The following is a 22,584-nucleotide window of genomic DNA, read 5'->3' on the forward strand; positions in this document are numbered from 1 at the left end:
ACCGCGGTTGACTACGTGGGAGTCCAGCGACATAGCCATTATGCTAACTGCTGGTTCCCTACTTCTATCTCTTGAACAAATGGATTGTTATTCTAAATTTTCTGCCTTTTTTTGTTTTCAAAAGTTAAACTCAGAGTTCCAAGATGTTAGATTTGTATTGATTGGCATCCCGTAACAAACAGCCATAAATTATATTTTAACAGTACCGCAAAAGACTTTGAATGCATTATTAATATCTTTGCATGCTTGTTTCCCATTTTGATCACCTTGGGAAACTGTACTTACAGGTATAATGAACTGCTTTAACAAAGTATTTTAGTTGGAATTAAATTTATCTCTTCCTATAGACTTGTATTCTAAATAATTATTTTATTTAACTTTATTTATCATCATTATTATTATTATTATTATTTTCCAGTTTGATCACAGAGAGACAGAGAGAGGAAAAGTGAGAAAGCAAACCACCAAGTCCGGGACTGGAACTAGTTGGCAATGTGGGAGCCAGCACCTTTAACCACCACACCACCTGCTGGCCCCTCTTCCTATAGACTTTTGATCATTCTTATGAGAAACTTCCAAATGGGAAACTATAATAGATATACAATAATACCTTTTCAATATAATTGTTTTAGACGTACAAGACGACAAGATATAAGAAATGGAGACCCACTGACTCACTGTTCAGACTTACAACACCATGGTAAGTCACATTTTTAAAATTGCTTTTTAAAAATTTGCTCTAAGGAGTACATGAGCACTTGAGAGAGACAGAGAGTAAGAAAGGCAAAAAACGAAAACGTGTGAAAGCACTCCCCAGAGGGAGTGGTCATCCCACAATCCCTTCTCCCTTCTTCATTCTCTTCTAGGGAGTTTGGTCACTCCAAGGTTGTGCCAGGTGCATTTTTCAAGCCCCAGGGTTTGGGACTTAAACTGTGCAGTTGACCATGTGAGGTCCAGCAGCCTTAACCTCCACGTCACCAGCCAGTCCCATTTAAAAAAATCTTTAACCTAAAATATTAAGCAATGCCCGTCCAGACATTTGCACATAGCACACCTCTCTAACAGAACACTTTCAGATGAAGAGAAGAAAAATCTAAAAGAATGAACTAAAGAACTCAAAGCACTGTTTCATATTTTATTATCACAGGCCTGATAAAGTCAAGATTTTAGATACTTATGAGATTTGAAACTCAGCAAATAAAGTGCATTAATGTAGCAAAGAAAAAAATGAGTCGAAATAATTCCATGTAAATTATTAATTTATATCCTGATAATACAAACTCAAGGCACTGGTACACATGTCCTAGTAAAGTAGAAAATAATGCAAATTACTTCAGACTGAATTACTTGTGGATCAGGCCCCTGTACTGGGCATTTTGAACCAAATTCATTTTATGTTTCCAAACAGATGTCAAAACCTATATAAAAATCAAAGCTGCTTATTTAATACTGAAATATCCACTAATCTTCATTTAAAATTCAGTAAAACTATATTGATACAGTTTCACTTCCCTCTGAACACTTCCATCACTTATAAAAGTAATAATGAGGTTTTGCTTCCCTCTGCTGGAGAAAATTATCAATGACAACACTGCAAATGAACAATTCCTAGTTTAAAATGGCTAAAATGTAAATATTGTAACTGAATGCAATATTCCTAGCAACTTTTTTATTCCTTTAATATTAATTCTAAAAGTGACACTAATTTTTTTCTATTAACTCTGGTTTGATTTACTGATCCTATTTGTAATATGTTCATGTATTATGAATGTTAAAAAAAAAGCACCCTCAAATAGTGCCCCAGCACATTTAGTGAGAGGTAATAACCTTTCAAAAAGAAAGAAAATTCTAAAGAATGCAAAGCACTGTTTTATATTTTATTATCACAGGCATGATAAATCTGAGATTTTAGATACTTACAAGATTTGAAACTCAACTTAAAGTAACAAAAATAAGTGAAGTTTAAGTACCTATTTTCACATAGCAATAACCCCCATTGCATAATCTGGACATACTCATATCTGATTCATGGATGTTTTCAGGGTGGTTTAGGACATGCCAATACCAGGAAATGGCAACCAGTTTTAAAGCCAACATTTGGACGCAACTTACTTGCAAAATAGACTTGCCAAGGATTTTTCAATCTGTTACCGTCCTCATTATCAGCAAGAATGAGCCCTCTAAATTGGAATATATGTTTATAACGACATGAGTACCATGCATCTATTGATGCAGCCTTAAGTTTTTAAAAGGGTGTATTTCACTGGAAAATAAAATACTTATTAGTCTTCCAAGAATCTACTTGATAAAAGTGTAAAGTTATGATGAACATTCTTCTACCAATAAAGTGTTATAAAATATTAATCCATTATATTAAAGAATGTAATTGCCTAGGTTTGGAGAATTAATGATAAAACTGGAAGGAAAAGAAACGAGAGGATGTAACTAGAACACATTTTCAATGAGACTTTAATCTCCATATCAATTTATATGTTGTTCTTTTGCTTACTATTACATCTCTAGGACTAGAGAAGATACAATATAATGAATAACATAAGTATTCAATAAATATTTATCAACTAAATGAATAAGCTATAGATTCAATTTGGGGGCCAAACAATGGCACAGCAGGAAAACACAATGCTCCACAAAGCTGAGGCACATGGGAGGCTCCTGTGTTTATGCCCAGAGACCTCTGAGGACTCTGTGCTCAGGATATGGAACTGGCAGAAGCAGGGGTGGATCATGGCATCACAACCCCCCCTGTTAATCCTGTCTCTGTCCACCTCCCTTTCTTTCTCTCCCTCTGTCTTTCTCTGTCTCTGTGTTCATCTTTCTTGCTTATGGATACAATTTAAACAAAAAAAGGGTTTCAAGTTATACTATACTTATTATGTTTGCATTTTAGTAAATGTTTGAACTAAATAGCATATATTATTTATTATTAAAGATGGTTTAAGTCATAGCAGGGTTCTTCCAAAAGTTCATGGGAAATTGGAATTCATGCACAAGTCCATTTTGGTGCCAAAAATGTTGAAATTCACACATAGTTTTTTTACAATATGCATTTTTCATAAAATTTTTGACTCTCTCATATGTTATTATTATTGCCATTATTCAGAAATAAATATCTCTATAGAAACATCATAATGAGTCAATCAATGTGGAAGTATTAATTATTCATTACCATTGCAGGGCACTGCACTATGCTTAGAAACTTGTTGAGATTATATGTATCTATTGTCATACTGACACATTCATTTGTTTAGGAGTCCAGTTACTTTAGTGACCCAGTTATTTTTCAAAATGATATTTATTCCAGATTTGTGTTGTGAGCATAAAAATATAGATACATAGATATATATGGAAAAATATACACACACACACATACACACACACACACACAGATGTATATGGAACATCTCACGAAAATAAATCTCACCAAAAGAAATGCATAAAAAGAAAGTAAGACTATGGATAAATAAATATTTTTACCATTAAATGAGTGAATTTGGGAGTGTTTCAGATTTCAAAGATGTATTTTGATGCAATTAAAGCAGAAAAAGCCCATGAAAATTGGGGATACAGCACTATTAGTTGTAGAAGATAAAGTGAACCCGGATGGATTTTGCTGGTTCTTCAGTAAGAATGCACACTAAAGAAAGAATGGCAATTTCTGTAGCACTCTTACAGGGCTTCTTTCCCTTTTCTTATTTTCTTTTTTGGTTGGATAAACAAGTCTACATAGATGTTTGTGATACATGGGAGGAAAAGATACTCTACCTCAAGAAACTCTGCCGCTGTAAAACATTTCTTTTTCTGAAAGCCCCTTTATCCCTTGTCTGTTGGTGTTGCTAATTGACCAAATGTAAAACACATACACCGTAGGTTACAGAGAATTTCAAATGTTTGGAAACTAAGTCAGGCATTCCCATTTGGCCAGGCTGAGTTTACCATGAGGAATCCGTGAATTATTTTTGAATAGTTGATGTCAATATTTGAAAGTAAAGTGGGCCAAAATCCGGAGTCCAGCCCTGTTAGCTCATGTATGTTGTCTTGCTAATGTCACTTCTCACATCGAATCAAATATATGTGCTCATATGGAAACATACAAAGTATGAGATGTTTTCACAAAAAGCTGGTAAGCAACATGAGGCCAAATTACACACTTCGAGATGATCGATTCCAGCTGCAACAGTAAACATATTCTGTAACGCTCTATATTTTATATAACCAGAGGTTTTAATGGAGAGACTACATATAAAATAACTCAGAATGAAGGCGGAAAAGATTTCACTTCAGGTAAAACCTTTAACACTCATTCAGCACTCTGCTCTCTCTCGTGTAAAGCAGCGCTAGTGAGGAATGGCCGAGGTGAAAGAAAAACCCAGCTCCACCTTCCTTGGTCCCAGCACACTCCTCTCCATCACTGGTGGCCTTCCAGCTAGGGAGCTTTCAAATCAAACCCTAAAATATATGTACTGGCAGTTCTTGTCTTCCCACTCACACCTCATCCAGGATGCTGAGGAGAAACCTCAGGTTCTTTCAATCTGTTCCCTTCCCTAAAATAATTTCTGTGCACAAAACTGGAGCCTGTCTGCCTTCGCATTCAAGAAAATGACTGGCTCAGTCAATTTACCTTTAAACTGCCTCCTATTGCTTTATTCCTTCCTTCGCTAAACAAGAACAAGCCATATTACAGCTTATGCATCCAGAAAGGAAAAAGGCCACATCATCAACACCAATATCAAAATAATTAGAAACACATCTTCGATGTCTGGGATTTTGCAATATGTCCTGTCCCTCTTCTAGTTTAACGACAGCACTGAATCTCATCTCCTAATAGATCTCTTGGCTGTTTTGCATACATGCATTTCCTTTCCCGCATCCCTCAGTAAAATGTCCACAGAATTCAATCATCGTAATTATCTCTACAAATAGCCCGTCTCAATTTATGTCTTGGTTGTCATCAGAATCATTCCAGAATTTTATAAAATGTCTTTGGCAGTGTCATCTTTTGGTCTGCAGAACTGTAAATTTAGAATTTTGCAGCCATCTTATTATGGTCTGTTTCTTTGCCTACTCCAACTGTGAATTTGATTTTGTAGCCCCAAGAGGAGCCTCAAGATTTGATAGATGAGCATAATGTTAGCCTTAGGAAAATCCCTAATTTTAATAAATTACCAAATTTCATCAAGCTTCAGATGAGATCAAATGGAAAATGCACCATTATTTTATGTACTGCTAAGAAAGAAAAGCTGTCCAAGAAGGACAATTCAATCAATGACCTCAGCATCAAACAGGGACAAAAAGCTCTTCTGTGTTATTCCGAAGGAGAAAGAAGCTCCCATGCACATGGAAATAGCAAAGAACAGTGTCCATTCCAGTCCTAATCACGGGTGCTAGAAAAGACAGGGGGAATCCTACCTTAAACTAAAAGGTGGTGCTTGTGTCGGTTTACTTTCTAATTCACATGGACAGAGTCGACCCAAAACCTCAGAGACTTCAATTTACCCTGTGCCTACATGGCTGGCAGAAGTAAGAAAAAACTTTTCTAGAAAAAAGCAACTTCAGCTCAGCTCTGGAGTAATTACGAGACACATTATAAAATCTGAGGTGTTTAAATGTGAAGAAGCATGCACTCTGAAATAAAATCATTGCAGTATTACCTCCTATATGTGTGTGTGTGTGTGTGTGTGTGTGTGTGTATAAATTTGCATGAGAGTGTGTGCACTCACCCAGATAAACAAAGCAGAAGGAAAAGTGAGAAAGCCCCCCCCCCCTTAGGGGATGGTCACACCACAATCTCTTGTCCATTTCCCTTTGGGGAATTTAGGCACAAATGCCCAAGCACCAGCGTGTTTTTTCCAGCTGCCAGGTCTGAGACTCCAACCATGCAGTTAGCCATCTGGGATCCAGCCACCTCAAGTACCACACCACTGGCTGACCCTCTTCTATGATTTTTATAAACTCTTTTAAAATTATTTTTGCTGAAGATAGTCACCACAATTGTTGTCTTCTGATGCATGTTCAAAACCAGGACAGGGTGGAGAAAAAGGAGAAGCCTGTTAAGTAAACAATCTAATTATTCATAGTACATGTGTATGAGGCACAGCCTCAGAGAACATGAATAAGTCAAGGCTTAAAAAATTTTGTGCTGTCTTCAGATTCTTATTGAACTTTTTAAGTATGTTATCAGAGATCAACTGTTTATACACCTATAATTTCAATGTTGTGAACAGAGAGTTTTTAAGCATAAGTATTTTTTTTAAGTTCCAAAAGTTATAGGGATCACATATTATTTAAAAAGAAGATGGTATGTTCATTTTTGTTTACAGAAAGGTTCTGCTTCACCACATGGGTATTTTCTATCTCCCATCAGGACTCTTAGGGAAAAGGAAATACAACATGAAAAGTTCATGTTCCCTGATTTTTTTAAGTAAATGTTCCTATGGTAATTTTGCTCTTGGCATATAATTATTTGAGCTTTATTTGGAAGTTCATTTGGTATAATATCACGAAAGTAAAACATGTCAGATGTTCAACATAGACTACCTAAATAATACAGAAGATATCTTCCTATTGGTTTTGCTTCTCGATTAGCTGAGTTTCAATCTGCTCTGTACTAAGTGTTTTGGCCTATAACATAAGAAGACGTTAAGCACAGTGTGCATATGTACTCAAATAACTTCACAGTTTACTTTAACTTCATAACACATCAGTGTCATTATTGCATTTTAAATTGATAATAAGTACAGATAAAATACTAGTTAACAAAATAACTGCCTAGGAACAATAAAGTTAAAATACCCTGATTGTCTCTATCTGTTTATCCATCTACTGATTTATATAGAGACTAATACATTTTAAGCACATATCCACAGGAAATCTGTGAAAACTGTGTGAACTGAATAATTCTAAATGCCATATCCTGATTGATAATGACTTCCTAGTACCAAATACAGCTTTTAACTTAAAGCATAAAATAAAATAGTTTAAAATTTAAATTGATTATACGAAATGGAAAAAGTGTATGTTTAGATTTTGTATAAGACCTTATTAATTGAATTTTTTGTACTTGACAAATTACAGAAGCTAAACTTCATATATGTGGACCCTTTTTAATTTGCGTGCACTCACCAGAGAGTAGTAGAAAGATCGGGGGGTGGGGCGGGGGAAGAAGAAGAAAGCACCCTGCAATGGGGCGTGGTCATGCCGCAATCCCTTCTCCTTTATTTCTCTACCCTGTCCTGACTTAGGGCCTGCAGGTATATGCACCTTGCATATTTTTCAAGTCACTGGGTTTGGGATTCAAACTGTGTCATCAACCATGTGAGATCTGGCTCCCTTACATACCAGGGCATAGGGTTAACCTTATACATGTCATTTTTAAGATTATTTTCTTGGGACTGTATTGGTCTTATTTCTAGCGAATGGACTAAGCAGACATTTGTGTGCTTTAATACACATGTGTGCAGGCACTTCTAGGTACATGTAGTCATGCATGGAAATGCAAATTCAACAAATATTTTCTGAGAACTTAGTTGATACAAGCATCATATTAAACACTAAAAAAATATGCTAACCAGTATCTAGAAAAATAAACAAGTACAATTCCTGTTATATACCTTAGTACACCCCATGAAAATTTTATTATAGCGCACTGAAATATATGAGATTATTAAATAATTTGTTTGCCAACTTAATACCTAGGTTCAAAATACACATGAATGTTATGGAGGAGTGATTTTTTTTATCTTTATATTTATAAATGTTAATACTTTATGACTCCCCAAGAAATATTGATTCATTCATAGAATGCCTTTTCAGCTACTCATCTTTAAGGAGATATTTTTCAGCCATTTGACGTTCAATTCAAGTCTTTACTATTGGAAAAGCACCTGTATATTTCTGGGGAAAAAAATGATCTAGAATCCAATAAGGAAATCCTAAATAATGATATTAAAACCTAAGTAGTGCATTGCTATAGTTCTGTATGTTACCAAGAATTCATGGTCAACATTTGCCTTCCTCCTTTGCCTGGCTTTTCATAGTAATATTATTGAGAAAAATATTAAAATTGTGATGTGAAGAAGACAACTGGAATTTGATTTCTCTTTTTACTTATTCTAGTAACTAATTATATTTGTTAAAATCCTTAAGTAAATATTGTAAATATTTTGCATCGATTTGCTCCTCTCCTAAATTAAGTTTTACTTTTATATTTAGTATTGATAAAATGAAGCATTTACAAAGGAGAGAACATCAAAATTAGTAACTGAAATCAAAGCGTTGAATGACTATGTGATTCACTACCTCATACAACTCTGTCTTTTCTATATGACATCACATTTTCTCAGATTGCTACATTATTCCCCTTTCCATCTCGGGAGACATTTATGGGGTTAAAATGGAGAGTGGAATAAATGGAAAGCTGAAATGTGATGCCTTCTGTTTCTGCTATGTTGGAAGAAAATCAAATGCTAAATAAGGCCTTTAGCAACATGATATTTCTGGCCAAATGATGGATATCATGACTTTTTTGTTGTTACAAAAGGAAGCAATTTATTTAACTTCTTTCTTTCCTCCCATACTTTCTGGTTTATTAGCCTCATTTCATTTCCATAAATTATCCCGCTAAAAGAGGAAATGATTAATTGAAGATTGCTTCCTTAAAAACATTATTTCTTGTCATTAACAGCTGCAACATATTGTAACATTGTGTTATCCAAACACTGTGATGCTTTTAAAATAATTTTAATGTTTTGTTGCTCTCAATTATTTTGCTCTAACTACTCATATTGTTGAACCCATGAGAATTTATTATGCCAATTTAACAACTATACCCTTCTTGTCTACTGGAAATTTTCATAACGAAAGTTGTATTCAAAACAATTGCTTTCTAAGTGCGAAATGCATTTTAAAAAGGGTTTAAAATGAGAATGTTTTCTCTCTGGCTGTCTGCAAGATTATGCATGGGTCTGGACATCCTTTTGTGCTATAGATCTCCCTGAAGATTTGAGCATATATTCATATGACTTCTGAAATCCCTTCCTCTTCATATTCCACATGTAATTTTTTATTTTAGAATATATTTGTATTTTTATGTTTATTTCTTTGTTACTCCTGAAAGAGAAAAAGAGAGGAGAGAAAGAGGGAGACACAGGTATCCCCAACAAGGTCTTCATGCCACTACTCATTCCAGACTCAGACATCCAGGATCAGAGGCATGGATGTGCATGTCCAGTGAATACAGAGACCTCAGGATGTGAACCTGGGACCTTCCCATGTGGGTCAGCTTAAAAACATATTGTATTACCACTGTAGCACTGTCCAGCCCCCAACCCATGCCCCCTTTGTTTTTCTTCATACAGATTTTTGCTATAGGGTATGTGTGCTTGCTAGAGAGACAGAGAGCAAGTGAGAAATCAACCCCAGGAGGGATGGCCTTGCTGCAATCTTATCTGCTTCATTCTTCTCTCTGGATTTTGGGCACATACGTATATGCACCCAGCATGAGTTTCAAATCGCCAGATCTGGGACTCAAACCACAGTCAGTCATGTAGGAGTCCAATGTGTTAACTACTACACACCTTGCTGCCCCCCCCATGCCTTTTTATTGATTAAATTTGATCATATATTTTGTGTAACTGTGATAGCTCTGTGTCATGAGGATGTCTAAGTTACATAAGATTTCCATTTTTAATTTCAGAGTAAATAGTTTCTGGCGTTTGCCATTTAGCAAACATTAACTAGGTGTTTACAACTGCCTTTGCACCAGGATTATGGGACACACAGTAGGGGAGAGGACGAACAAATTAACAATGACTGTACCAAATGAGCCTGTATGTTCTCTAAAGTGATATGTAAAGAGGCATTTTTGAAAATACAGTAGAGGAAATGTTTTCTTGGTTATGGTGAAGGAGTAGGATTAATGTTCAGAAGTTCATCAGTTGTCTTAGGATAAATTCCTCACATTGGATTTTAATTTTCAAATTAACAGTTGAAACTCTGAGTAAAAGCAATGACAACAAGAACCTCTCTCATATGTATAATTATTAATGTGTCCAGATATTTTAATTTTCAAAAAACATTTTGCCAGTAGATACATGCACTCACTAGAGAGAAAGAAAAAGATGGAAATTAAGAAAGCACCCACATGGAGGATGGGTGTACTACAAGTACTTCTCCATTTCTCCTTCCTTTCTGGATTTTGGGCATGCACACGCAGACTCCTGTGTTTTTCAAGCTACCAGGTCTGGGACTCAAACCATACAATCAGCCATGTGGGATCCAGTCATTTAACCACCATACCATCAACTGTCCTATACTATTCTTTTTATATAGAAATATCTTAAGAAAAAAAAACCAAAAAGATATTTTAAAACATTATGAAGACTTGCATTATCTGTAGTTGCTAAATAAAAATCTAATATTTTCAAGGCAATTTATAATAATTTGGTTAAAAAAAAGAAAAGATGGAGATTACAATGCTAGATAGTTGAGACAGATATACTGACACACAACAAAACCAGTCATGGAGCAAAAGCATATTTACCAAGAGTTATAAAGGTTAGATGCAAATTTGTCTAATACCTTCTTGTCAGGTCATATAAAGAAGAAATATGATCACAAAGTTTATTTCACAGGAACAAGAGAATCAGTTTAAAAAAATCTCAATAATTTCTTTCTTTTTTTTTTTTTAGAGGTTTATGCTATAGGGCGTGTGCGCTCACCAGACAGAAAGAGAGAGACAGAGAGACAGAAAGTGAGAAATCACCCCCCAGGGGGGATGGGCATGCGGCAATCCCTTCTCCTCCACTCTCCTCTCAGGATCTTGGGGCACACACGCACATGCGCCCGGAGTGAGTTTTAAGCCACCGGGTCCGGGACGCAAACTGTGGTCAACTACGTGGGAGTCCAGCAACATAGCCATTACACTAACTGCTGGTCCCAATATCAATAATTTCTAAAATCCAAATCCAGAAAGAAAGATTTTCCAACAGTGAACATAAAGCAAACACTGGGATGCAATGAACACCATACTTGACAATATTGTGACAAAAATGTAGTAACACCTCAGAGTATTGCTCATGGGTTTCATGACTTTATTGGCCAAAGGGACCCCACCAAACACAATTGAATAAAATTAACTGAGAGCTTAACTTGATGTCTTTCGATGCACACCATTCTTAGATCAACTGGTTTGATTTAGAGGGAGATTTTAGATTACGATTACCCTAATGACGTACGATTTCTTACCCTTCACGGACCAGCAAATGGCATAGTGGTTACGTTGCTGAATTCCCGCCTGGTCGACGTTGGTTCAAGTCCCTGACCCAGTGACTTGAAAATCACACAGGGAACATGTGCATGCCTGCCCAAGATCCCGGGAAGAGAATGGAGGAGAAGGGATAGCGTGTGGCCACCCCATGGGGGGTGATTTCTTGCTTTATCTTTTCTGATTCTCTCTGTCTCTCCAGCAAGCACATGTGCCCTACAGCAAGGGCACAAGTCTCTCTAAAAAGGAAAAAAAAAAAGATTTCTTACCCTTTAGGAAATTTTTAATCAACAATATTTTCTTAGTTGAGCTTTCAATTTATACTAGGCAACTTTGAGTTCAATAATATATTCTCTGAAAAATACTAGAAGTATAGCTATATAGTATGGTGTTGCCATTTATATGCAATGCTGATTACTTTAATAGACAATCAAGTTGATGATATGTTTGACACCCAAAGAAAAAGTGAAGAATATAGTTAGGACAGGAGACAAGATTCAAACAAATGTCCTTATCTGTAAACTTTTCTGAAGACAGAGAGAGAAAAAGAGAGAGAGAAAGAAACACAGTATGATTGGCTCTCTAATAGTCCCTATGCTGTACAAAATTTATGCAAGTTGTTGGAGTAGAAGAATCAGGAAAAACAGTGGATATTTATTGAGTGCCTTCCAGTCATTATTTTTAAAATATTTTTAAAGTATCACTTATAAGGCGTCAAGAAAGGAAATAAGCAGAAAAATGTTTACAGATTATTATTTGAGAACCCACATATATGCATTCTTGGCTCATGCTACTTTATATAAAAGTTCTAGTAGAAATTAAATTACTGGGCCAGCTGCTGATACAGTGGTTAGGGCTACTGGATCCCACATAGTCTACTATGCAGTTTGAGACCTGGATCCCATGGCTTGAAAAAGCCCTGGACACATGTGCATGCCTGTCCAAGATCCTGAGAGTGGAAGGAATTGCTGTGAGTGGCCATCTCCTCTAAGGGGTGCTTTCTCACTTATCCTCTCTTCTTTCTGTCTGTTGCTCACTGGTGAACACATGCACCCTATATCAAGGCTTAAAAAAAAAAATTACCTATGTCAGAAAAATTTCATTGCAGAATAATTAACAGAGATAACTGTATTCGGTACAAATTTACAAATTTACTTACTGTAATTATTGCCAATGGCAGCAGAACCTAATAAAACACACAACAGAGAATCTCAGTTCATAGAAATACAACAGTACTTCTGTTCACTTCTGTGATTGATGATTACTATGACAGGACTTTTAGCTTCATTGGTAACTAGCTGAAAGATATTTCTCTTTCTCTTTTTTATTTATTTTTTTCTTTCTGTTTGGATGAAGGGGAGAAACATAGGATCAATTTAGGGGGGAATGGAACTTTAAGATATTGGCGAGAATACCTAGATATGACAGCGTCCATTTTCTTTGGAAATATTAAGTCAACAGTATTTCCTCACCTGAGATTTTGATTTATATTGGCTAACTCTGAATTAGTTGATAACTGTAAGATTAGTAATTATCAAAACAAATTAAAGGCCCCAGTCCAATGAAACAAATTGGCCATTCATGGTTCTTATCTTATTCAGACGAGAGAGTGCTTGAATGTCAATATTTCTGTATTAAACTAAAAACAACTTGATAGAAATTCTTTGCTAGAGCCAGTTGGTACCATGGTGGTTATGGCTGCTAGATCCCATAGGGCCAACTGAGTGGTTAGAGTCTCAGACCTGGTGGTTGAAAAATGCTGGGCATACCGAAAATCTGAAAAGGAGAAGAAGAGAAGGGATTATGGTGTGACCATCCTCCATGTGGACTGTGGGTGCTTTCTCATTCTTCTTTTCATCTTTTTCCATTGAGCACTGGCACTCTTTAGCAAATTAAAAAGAAAAAGAAAAAAATCTTTATTTGATATAGTGCCGTCTTATGTTAGATTCTACTATGTAAAAGGAATAAACAAAGTTTTATTATATATATTGTTTTTGTCATTTTGCTATAGATTGCATGTGTTTTCCAAAATGGGGCAGGGGAAATGAAAGAACTCCCAAGCAGGGTTGGCCATGCTGTAATCCCTTCTCCTCATTTCTCCCCTCAAGATTTTGGGCACACACACACACACACACACACATATATATCTAGCATGTTTTTTTTTTTTTTGAGAGGTTTTTGCTATAGGATGCGTGCACTTGCCAGAAAGACAGAGAGAGACAGAGAGATAGAAAGCGAGAAATCACCCCCCAGGAGGGATGGCCACGCCGCAATCCCTTCTACTCCATTCTCCTCTCGGGATCTTGGGCACACACGCACACGCGCCTGGCGTAAGTTTAAGCCACCAGGTCCGGGACTCGAACCATGGTCGACTACGTGGCAGTCCAGTGACATAGCTGTTACACTAACTTCTGGTCCCGATCTAGCATGTTTTTCAAGCACTGGGTTCAGGATTCAAAACACACAGTTGATCATGTGAGATGCAGCACCTTAATGACCACACCACTGGCTGACTCTTAAAAGATTTTTTTTTACATATAAAAAAGCATTTACTATTAAGACAATTAAGTAATTAATTTATTTTTGGTACATAGAGAAAAGGTTTCTACTAGCAGAGAAGATACTGAAGAGTATATATAAACTGATAAGGTTTCCCAGGGCTATCAGAAAGATTAATAGAAAGCTGTCTCTATGGGTCAGCTAGAACAATTAAATTTATTAGAAGGAAGACAATTCAGACAGTGTTTTTAAAAAAATATGCCCATTGATTTTACTTTTATGTTGAAAGACTGTTTCCTAATATACAAGTTTCATCTCTCTTTGCTATGTGTCATTTAATGTATGGAAGGATTTAAACAGAGTTCTCTGCTTGAGTATTTGAGAGCAATAACTCATACCTTACATTTCTTTCTTTTTTCTTCTTCTTTTAAAAAAAAATTCTATAAGGGAATGTGCTCTCTCCAGAGAGAGACAGAGAGAAAGACAAAGAAAGAAAAAGGAAGAAAGCAAACCCCCAGGGGGATGGCCACTATGCAATCTCTCCATTTCTTCTCAAGATTTTGGGTACACACACACACACACACACACACACACCTGGTGTGTTTTTCAAGCCACCAAGTCTAAGACTCACATTGTGAAGTTGGCTATGTGGGATACAGGCACTGTATCTACCACACCACTGACTGGCCCCATACCTTGATGTCTGTAGATGTCCTAACAAGCACAGGAAAAGGTCAGTTATTATCAGTCCAGCAGGTGGTGTGGAGTTTAAAGAGGCTAGATTCCTACATGGCTGATTTTACGATTCAATCCTAGACTCCACAGCTTGAAAATCATACCAGGTGCATGTGCGAGTGTGCCCAAAATCCCAAGGGGAGAATGGAAGAGAAGGAATTGTGACATGGCTATACCTCTTAGGGAGGGGGTATGCTTTGTTACTTTCTTCCTCTCTCTCTGTCCAATGAGTGCACAAGTTATAGCAAAAACTAAAAAATAAATTAAAACAAGTCAGTTATTATCATAAATTTCTACGTGAAAAAAGGAGGTATGAGAAATAGGGTCATTCCTATCGCAGTAGATGTTCCAGCTCCTCCCAGGTATACTGATTCATTTCATCTCTATCCAGAGAAGCAGACATCCTGCAAGCTCGCACGGCATCATGGGCCATATTGTTTCAATTCGAGATGCACTACTCCTTTCAGAGAAAGGAAACCTGCCATATTCATTGTAGATATCGACGCTTATAGATCTCTGATCCAAAAGGGGAGGGGGGGACTTGGAATCAGTTAAATATTGCTGCATCTTTATATTTCGGTCATTTTTACTTACTATTTCCAGGGGATTGATCTAATAAAAAAGGACAGCTACTTCCCAATATTAGAAGAGTTTTGTTTCACACCTAGGGCAATTGAGAAGCAGGCACTGAGCTTGACATCCCTCGAGATAGCAAATGGAGGCAGAGGTCGAATGTAGCAGGGTGAGAGTTGGAGATGATGGACATAAGCCGTGTACAGGGATGGGATGAAAGCAGAGCCTTGGAGAGCTTTAAACCTAGTGAGAGCAAATCATATTGGCTGTGACAGACGAAAGTACTCTGCTGATTATGACAAGAGTAAAACTGTCAAAGTGAAGCCAGAAAAAGGAGGAAATATTTTTTAAATTAAAAATTGAGCTGAGTTTGAAGTACAGAGTAAAAATTTTTCATCTGTCTCCACTGTCAGATTTCTATGTATGCGAAAATATATTTATTATTTTCCAAATTAATTTAATGAGTTCCAGATTGTAGAGGATGTCATAATAGAAACAGGATTACACAAGATAATAAGGAATTTTGTTCCTCAAATGAGTTTTACCTAGACTCCCTGTGTCGTACTTTTGATCTGAACTGTGTTTCATTTACCATATTGAAGGAGGTTACATAAAGGGTAAAATAATAGAAACTTAATCAGGAAACAGGTTTTCTTATTGCTGCCTTTTATTATATGCTCTTGCCATATTCCGTAGCCTAATTTTTGAAAATAATAAAAGATGTGTCATTTTAAAATAAGGACAATTGAAACCATATTGCATTATAATTATGCATCTTTCTTCTGAGCCACCCCAAACATTTCATACCAATTGATCTTTAGAACAAAATTGTGGATTATTTAGGGGGTCTTGGTGAGGAGTATAAACTTCCTGAACTTTACCTTCTGTAAAATGCTAGATAAATATTATTGGTTGGTGGATTTAATTTTCACAGATGAAAAACAAACACGAGGAGGCAAAATAATTTCTCAGAAACAGATTCTTGTTTCCAAAACCCCAGACCAATAACCTTTTCTTCTAAAGCATAGTACAGTATAAACTGGCTCCATTCGTTAGAACACAGAGTTTTGCAGTGAAAATTATTTACTTTTAGAGGTTTATGCTGGCAAATAAAGATGTTTAGTAATGCTGTACACATGACTGATTTTGTTCACGTAATGTTATCTCCTGCTAGACAAATCTTTGTGTATGCTTTCTATAACTCATACCTAAATGATTAGTTTATTGAGGTAGGCATCTTACACCCTTGACATTTCTGCCATCCTCAATCAATTTGAAAATGAATTCCAACTTGGCAACACTTTATCTCCTAAATTTCCAAATAAATACTTTGGAAAGTTGAGATTACCTCTCTAACATTTTCTCTTTTCATTCCCCCTGCCAACTCCCCACTGTTCAGATAATCACCATGGCCACAGCCTTGAAGAGAGAATCATTTATGGAGTAGAAAACAGTAGCACATTCCTGGAATGCAGTCCTAAGTCACAGAGAGCGCTGGTCTATTGGCAATTCCAGAGGCGAAACGAAGAACGAAAAGAAGAGGTACAGGAATGAAGCTAGCTGGATGATTTCTGTCTAACGTACTCTGTTAAGTGATCCCAGGATTGTTGACTTGAGGGGAAGAAAAAGTACTGAGAACCCTTATCTGTTTCTTAACCTGTAAATCGTTCATTTATGAAACAAGTATTCATTGTAGGTGGATTATATGACAGGCTTTGTGCTAGGAGTTGGAGAAATAAGTGACAGGATAAGAGTTTGTAAAGCAGCTTGGGGATGTATTTTGGTGTGTCCTTATTTCTCCTGTGGGTATCTAGAAAGTAATTGCATTATCTATATTTATGTACCCAAGAAAAAGAAAAGAAAAAAACACGAGTTGGTCTACTAGTCTTAGTTTTGTTCAATTAATGCTGCTATTTTCCTTTCTCCATTAACTTCCTCCTCAAATATGGAAGAGAGCTTGGGAGAGACAAAATAGTATCAAAGTAGGATGAAGGATTTCAAGTACCCATATTTTTTTTGGAAAATTATTTTATTTAGCTTTATTTACGTATTTATTTATTTCACCAGAGAGGGACAGAGAGAGGAAAAGAGAGCAAAAGACAAAATGTGAGAAAACAAGCCACCAGGTCCCGGACTAGAACCACAGTTGGCCATGTAAGAATTCTGTGCCTTAACACCACACCACTTGCCAGCCTCAGGTCCCAGTTTTAACTTTGATATAAACTACTGATATTGCATCAGGCAGATCTTCCTTCTCAATGGACCTATTTTTTTGTAAAAGCAATGAATTGTATACAGAAGATCTCAGTGAGTACTTTCAGTCTTCAAAGCTTTTAGATCATGTTAAAAAAAAAAAAAAACAGAAAGAAAGAAACCACGATATTTGGTACAATTTACTTGATTTGTGATGTATGTTATGTTTAGATGGTTTAGCAAACAGTATAAAAGTAAAAATCCTCTCATTATACTTTTAACATCTAAGCAGCCTTTAGACTGTAATCTAGCATGATACAAATGTCAAATTAACTTTATACATTAATAGGGTATATATAAAAGTCTAGTAAAGTGTGTGCAAAATAAAAGTGAGGTTAGATATATTCATGGGCATACGCTCAGATTTATGTCACTTCTAAGACCTAGTAAATTGAATAAATATGAAACATGTAATCCCATGTTTTTTATTCCTTTTTAAATTTCTTTTCTCAAATCTTTTAGTTTCACTCTAAGGCCCCACTGTTTTCTGATATGGGTCTGCAGTTCAAATCTGTATGTTTAATGTTAACAGTCTCCCATGTTTATATACCTACTTTCCAATGTATAAAATAAAATGTGCCATTGTTTTCCTTCCAGTTACCTTGAAAATTTCTAATTATTGTAATACAAAATTCTATTAAAACAGTGTGAAAACTGGTATATCCCAATGCATCTTAGGAAACAATTGACAGGTATTAAAACTTCTTTGGCATTTATCCTACACGAGAAATTTTAGTAACCATTAAGCTGTGCCTCAACACGTAATCTACATTTTTACTGACACAGGGTTTCAGATCTTATCTTTCTCTCAAATATGCCTATGTAATCTACTTTTTCTTTTTTCCCCACTTCTAGATCAGAGTGGATGAACATATCATCAGGACAGAGCAAGGACTTCTACTGCGTAGTCTGCAGCGGAAGGATTCAGGCAATTATCTCTGTCATGCTGTGGAACATGGGTTCATGCAAACCCTTCTTAAAGTGACCTTGGAAGTCATTGACACAGAGCACTTGGAAGAACTTCTTCACAAAGACGATGATGGAGATGGCTCTAAAACCAAAGAAATGTCCAACAGCATGACCCCTAACCAGAAGGTCTGGTACAGAGACTTCATGCAGCTGATTAATCACCCTAATCTGAACACGATGGATGAGTTTTGTGAACAAGTTTGGAAAAGGGACCGAAAACAACGTCGGCAACGGCCAGGGCATTCCCAAGGGAACAGTAACAAATGGAAACACTTACAGGAAAATAAGAAGGGTAGAAATAGGAGGACCCACGAATTTGAGAGGGCACCCAGGAGTGTCTGAGCTACATTACCTCTAGAAACCTCAAAACAAGTAGAAACTTGCCTAGACAATAACTGGAACAAATGCAATATACATGAACTATTTTCATGGCATTTTGTGGATGTTTACAATGGTGGGAAATTCAGCTGAGTTCCACCAATTATAAATTAAGTCCATGAGTAACTTTCCTAACAGGCTTTCTTCCGACTACCAACACCTAATAGACATCACAGGTGAATGCAGATGTTCAATTTTGCAGACTTAATGTTTCCTGTGAAATTTCATTGTACAGGTTTTGCTTTCTCTTTGCCTGAGAAATAAAAATGTCATTTGCCATATTGCCATCTAAAGAAGAAAAGATGCATCAGCCAAGCCATTTTTTGAACTAAGAGTTTAAAATAGACTGCATGGATTTACTAAGCTGATGAATATTCCAAAATGTGGTTGGAGTCAAGGATATTTTTTTGTCTACCAGCACTCACGTTTGTATGTACTGGAGGAGTAAAATAAGTAAGATGATACTGAATGAAATGGTCTGTGGAAATACAAAAAACAAACAAACAAACAAACAAACAAAAAACATAAACCATCCATCATCCAGAAAAGAAAAATGGAATACACTGATCTACTACTGATGTCTTCTTTCAGCTTTGATCTAAAGATGTATTTTATTAAAACTATAATTTAAATGTACCATGACAAATATGCAGTAAAAATTAGCTGTTTTCTAAGCTAGCTAGCTAGAGTAGGTTTTTGTCTCACAATTTATGTGCTATATAGTTCTTGTTTTAAAAATTCCAATTGTGTGCTGCTTTTTTTCCAACATTGTACTTTCAGTTCCGTAAGAGGGTTCGCTGATATTGTTTTCGTAACATATATACATCATTAACAGTTAATTTCTAAAACCAAGATATAAATTATACTTTATTTCACTGAGAAAATCAAACAAATGAACGCTGTTCTCACCTTCATTTCTTTTCTTTATGTATTATCCAAATTGATATCAACCTGCATACTGTTGTCAGAAAAACAGAGCATTTAACTAGCAAAAAAAAAAAAAAAAGAGAGAGAAAGAAAAAAACAGAAGAAACAAGTTTGTTAAATGTGTTTTATTCTATCTAACGAATCAATGAAGAGAAAAGGAACTGCATAGCTCATGAAAATGAGCCTTGTTTTAATATAGTGTTAATAGAAAATGTCTCTTGGTTCTGTGCTTGAATCCCTGCATGATATTTGAGACATAAAAACTCTCTCATGATCCCACGAGGAATTATATCTATGTCATTTCTTTTTTTTTTTTAAAGAGAAGCATCAATAATATTCAGAAAATCATCTTAAAGGAAATTCCCCAACTGTTTATACCTCTATCAGCTGCCTCTTATCTCACCTTGTTTAATACAAGTATCTGTATAAGGAACATATCATTTTTTTCATGTCAATGTGGGTTACTTTTATATCAACTGTTTTCTAGGACACAGCTCACACTTAAAAAAATGTAAAACTCTGCTTCCTATAGCAACTTAAAAATTAAGGTAAAAGATTTGTTGTGAAGTATTTACGTTCTTCTTCGTTGTCCTAAAATGGTATGTTGAGAATCACTGACTTTAAGAGACTTAAGACTTTGAGCATTACAATAGGGGTTCTTTTGCACTACACTCGTCTTTTCAGGAATCACTCCCTAGCTCCTTATCATGAACAAAAATAAAAAGAACACATATTACTGCTAATTAATGAAGTAACATTGAAATTCTAACTCTAGCTGTTTGGAGATTCTAATTAACTCAGAATTAGTTTCTCACCTCAGACAACAGTGAATTTTTATTCCCTATCAGCTGAAATATGTCACAGATGGAAGCTCTTGTTACAGTTTTAATGATTCTTTGAATAAACAATTTGTTGACGCTTGTTTCAAATAAAAGCCTAAAAATAATCTACATTCAATTTTAAGCTCCATTGACTAATATGGTGTTGCTTTTGGAAGTGCATCCTAAAAAATAATCCAAATTGCGAAATTACTTGAAAGACACATCCTGCACAGAAAAGTGTTTGAAATATAATTAATATAACAAAAAGTACTCTGAAAAGTTTAATTTTCATATTTTCATGGTGTGGGTTCACTACGCTAAAATCCAGTGTTGCATTTCATCTTAAATTTGCAGCTGAAAGACATGTATTTGCAAGAGCAGAAATATCTTATTTCTTATAAGTTCTCAAAAATAAAGGATTTTAAGGGATAAAGATTGTATGATAAAAATCAGGGATGCCTTCCAAAATCTGAATGCATTTTGCTTAGCATTATAAAATACCAATAGAAAAAAGTCTAGACTTCAATTTAAAGTAATAAAAACAAGCAAATTTACTGGCATGTCTTTACTAACTATTGGGTCTATGTTTTGAAGAAAATTATAAATATATCTTACAGTTAAGTAATTTACTGCAGACATAATCTTCTGCCAATGTGTATTAAGAGGGGGCAATTTGCACGAAAAGAAGTAATGTCCCACTTAATAATTGAGTTTTTATAGACTTTGGCATATGCATGTATCATCAGAGAAGAAACTTGTTGAGACTCATGTGACCTTAAACAAATTGTAATAGCAGTCTTAAGGTACCAAAAACATGCATCACAGCAGAGAAATCATGGCCCAGTTGAAAACAAATGTAAAATAAAAACGCATGTAAAGGCACACTTAATGCTTTTTATGTATTATTTAGTGATTTTCAATGGTATGTGTTTAATATTTTTGCTACCTACATACATGTTAGGCAAAGAGATGTAAATAATTTTGGAGGAAAAAAAGGGTAAGAACAGTGTAAAATACAACCCTCTATAGGTACTCCATTTCAATATGTTGAACATTATCCTAAAATGGAAGACTCTCCCACACAGGTGATAAGGTGGTTTATGTACTATTTAAGGGCAGAAAGTGTGTGCCTATTCAATCAGCATGGTTTTTTGCCAGGTAGTAAATATGTTCCATATCTGTATTTATCATTGCATTTCAGATGGGAACTAGAAAACTGGAGAGAAAAATGTAATGAAACTGCTGCTGTAAATTATTCCTTTTAGCATGTATTCAGTTGCTAAATACATATTTCTTCAAAATATTTGAATTCAGATGTCTTTACTGTTCCCTGTAACATATGGTGTTAAGGAACATAAGCTTAGAAAATTTTGAGAACCAGAGTCAGGTTGCTACATAATTAGCGAACAGATTTCTTCATTGTAGTCATCTGTAAATTGATTCTATATTTATGATGATAATGTGAATTTTTATGCCCTTTAAATGAAATATTGTTCTTTTTTATGTGATGCCTAAAAAGGAAATATGGGTATAAAATTCTATAATGTGTTATTATCACAATTAGTTTGGATTCATACAGGATCTACAGATGCCAGAAAATCTTTATTGAAATTGCCTATCCAGAAGGTAAAAGGCAATCATATTATTAATATGGAGCCATTAATATAACATTTTGAAATTTGTGTTCTATGAATTCATTTGCAAAACACAATTTGCATTCAATTTATTGAGGTTTTATCAGGTTTCATCGTCTCAAAGACACACCAGATAGGATTCAACTTCATATTATTGTATAATAATGTGTTAGATATAAACTGGCCAAATGCCAAAGACAGTCATGCTTTTTATTTTAACTTTGTCTGTAATAATTATTTAAAGTCAATGTTAATGTTTGCAAATACATGTTCCCATAAAGAAAAAAAAAACATTTTGAAAATGTCTGCAAAACCTTATTAATTTGTTTGATTTCTAACAATTTATTTATAGTTGTCCATTTTAAAAAAACAAAAAATTTTATGTCAGTAAATTAGGAGAACTTCTAAATGAAAGAAAGGAACAACAGAAATGGCACCCCATGGGGTAAGACCATTTTCACTATCAATCTAGCTAACAGAATAGCTTGGTTATTCATTCTGAACATGCAGACAC

At 35.4% G+C, this 22,584-nt stretch overlaps 1 protein-coding gene across 1 annotated transcript in view; it reads left to right on the forward strand.

Annotated features, from left to right (window-relative positions):
* SEMA3A (semaphorin 3A) overlaps positions 1-21,907 on the forward strand; it is a 249,793-nt gene extending 227,886 nt beyond the window's left edge. Inside the window, exons 15-17 of the mRNA XM_006155760.2 lie at positions 633-700; positions 16,488-16,630; positions 18,197-21,907. Of these exons, the coding sequence (XP_006155822.1) occupies positions 633-700; positions 16,488-16,630; positions 18,197-18,652 (667 nt within the window). The 3' untranslated portion in view covers positions 18,653-21,907. The remainder of the gene's footprint in view (positions 1-632; positions 701-16,487; positions 16,631-18,196) is intronic.
* Positions 21,908-22,584: the final 677 nt, after the last annotated feature.

The sequence above is a fragment of the Tupaia chinensis genome, unplaced genomic scaffold (assembly GCF_000334495.1).
Source record: "Tupaia chinensis unplaced genomic scaffold, TupChi_1.0 Scaffold000466_1, whole genome shotgun sequence".
Taxonomy (NCBI): Eukaryota; Metazoa; Chordata; class Mammalia; order Scandentia; family Tupaiidae; genus Tupaia; species Tupaia belangeri.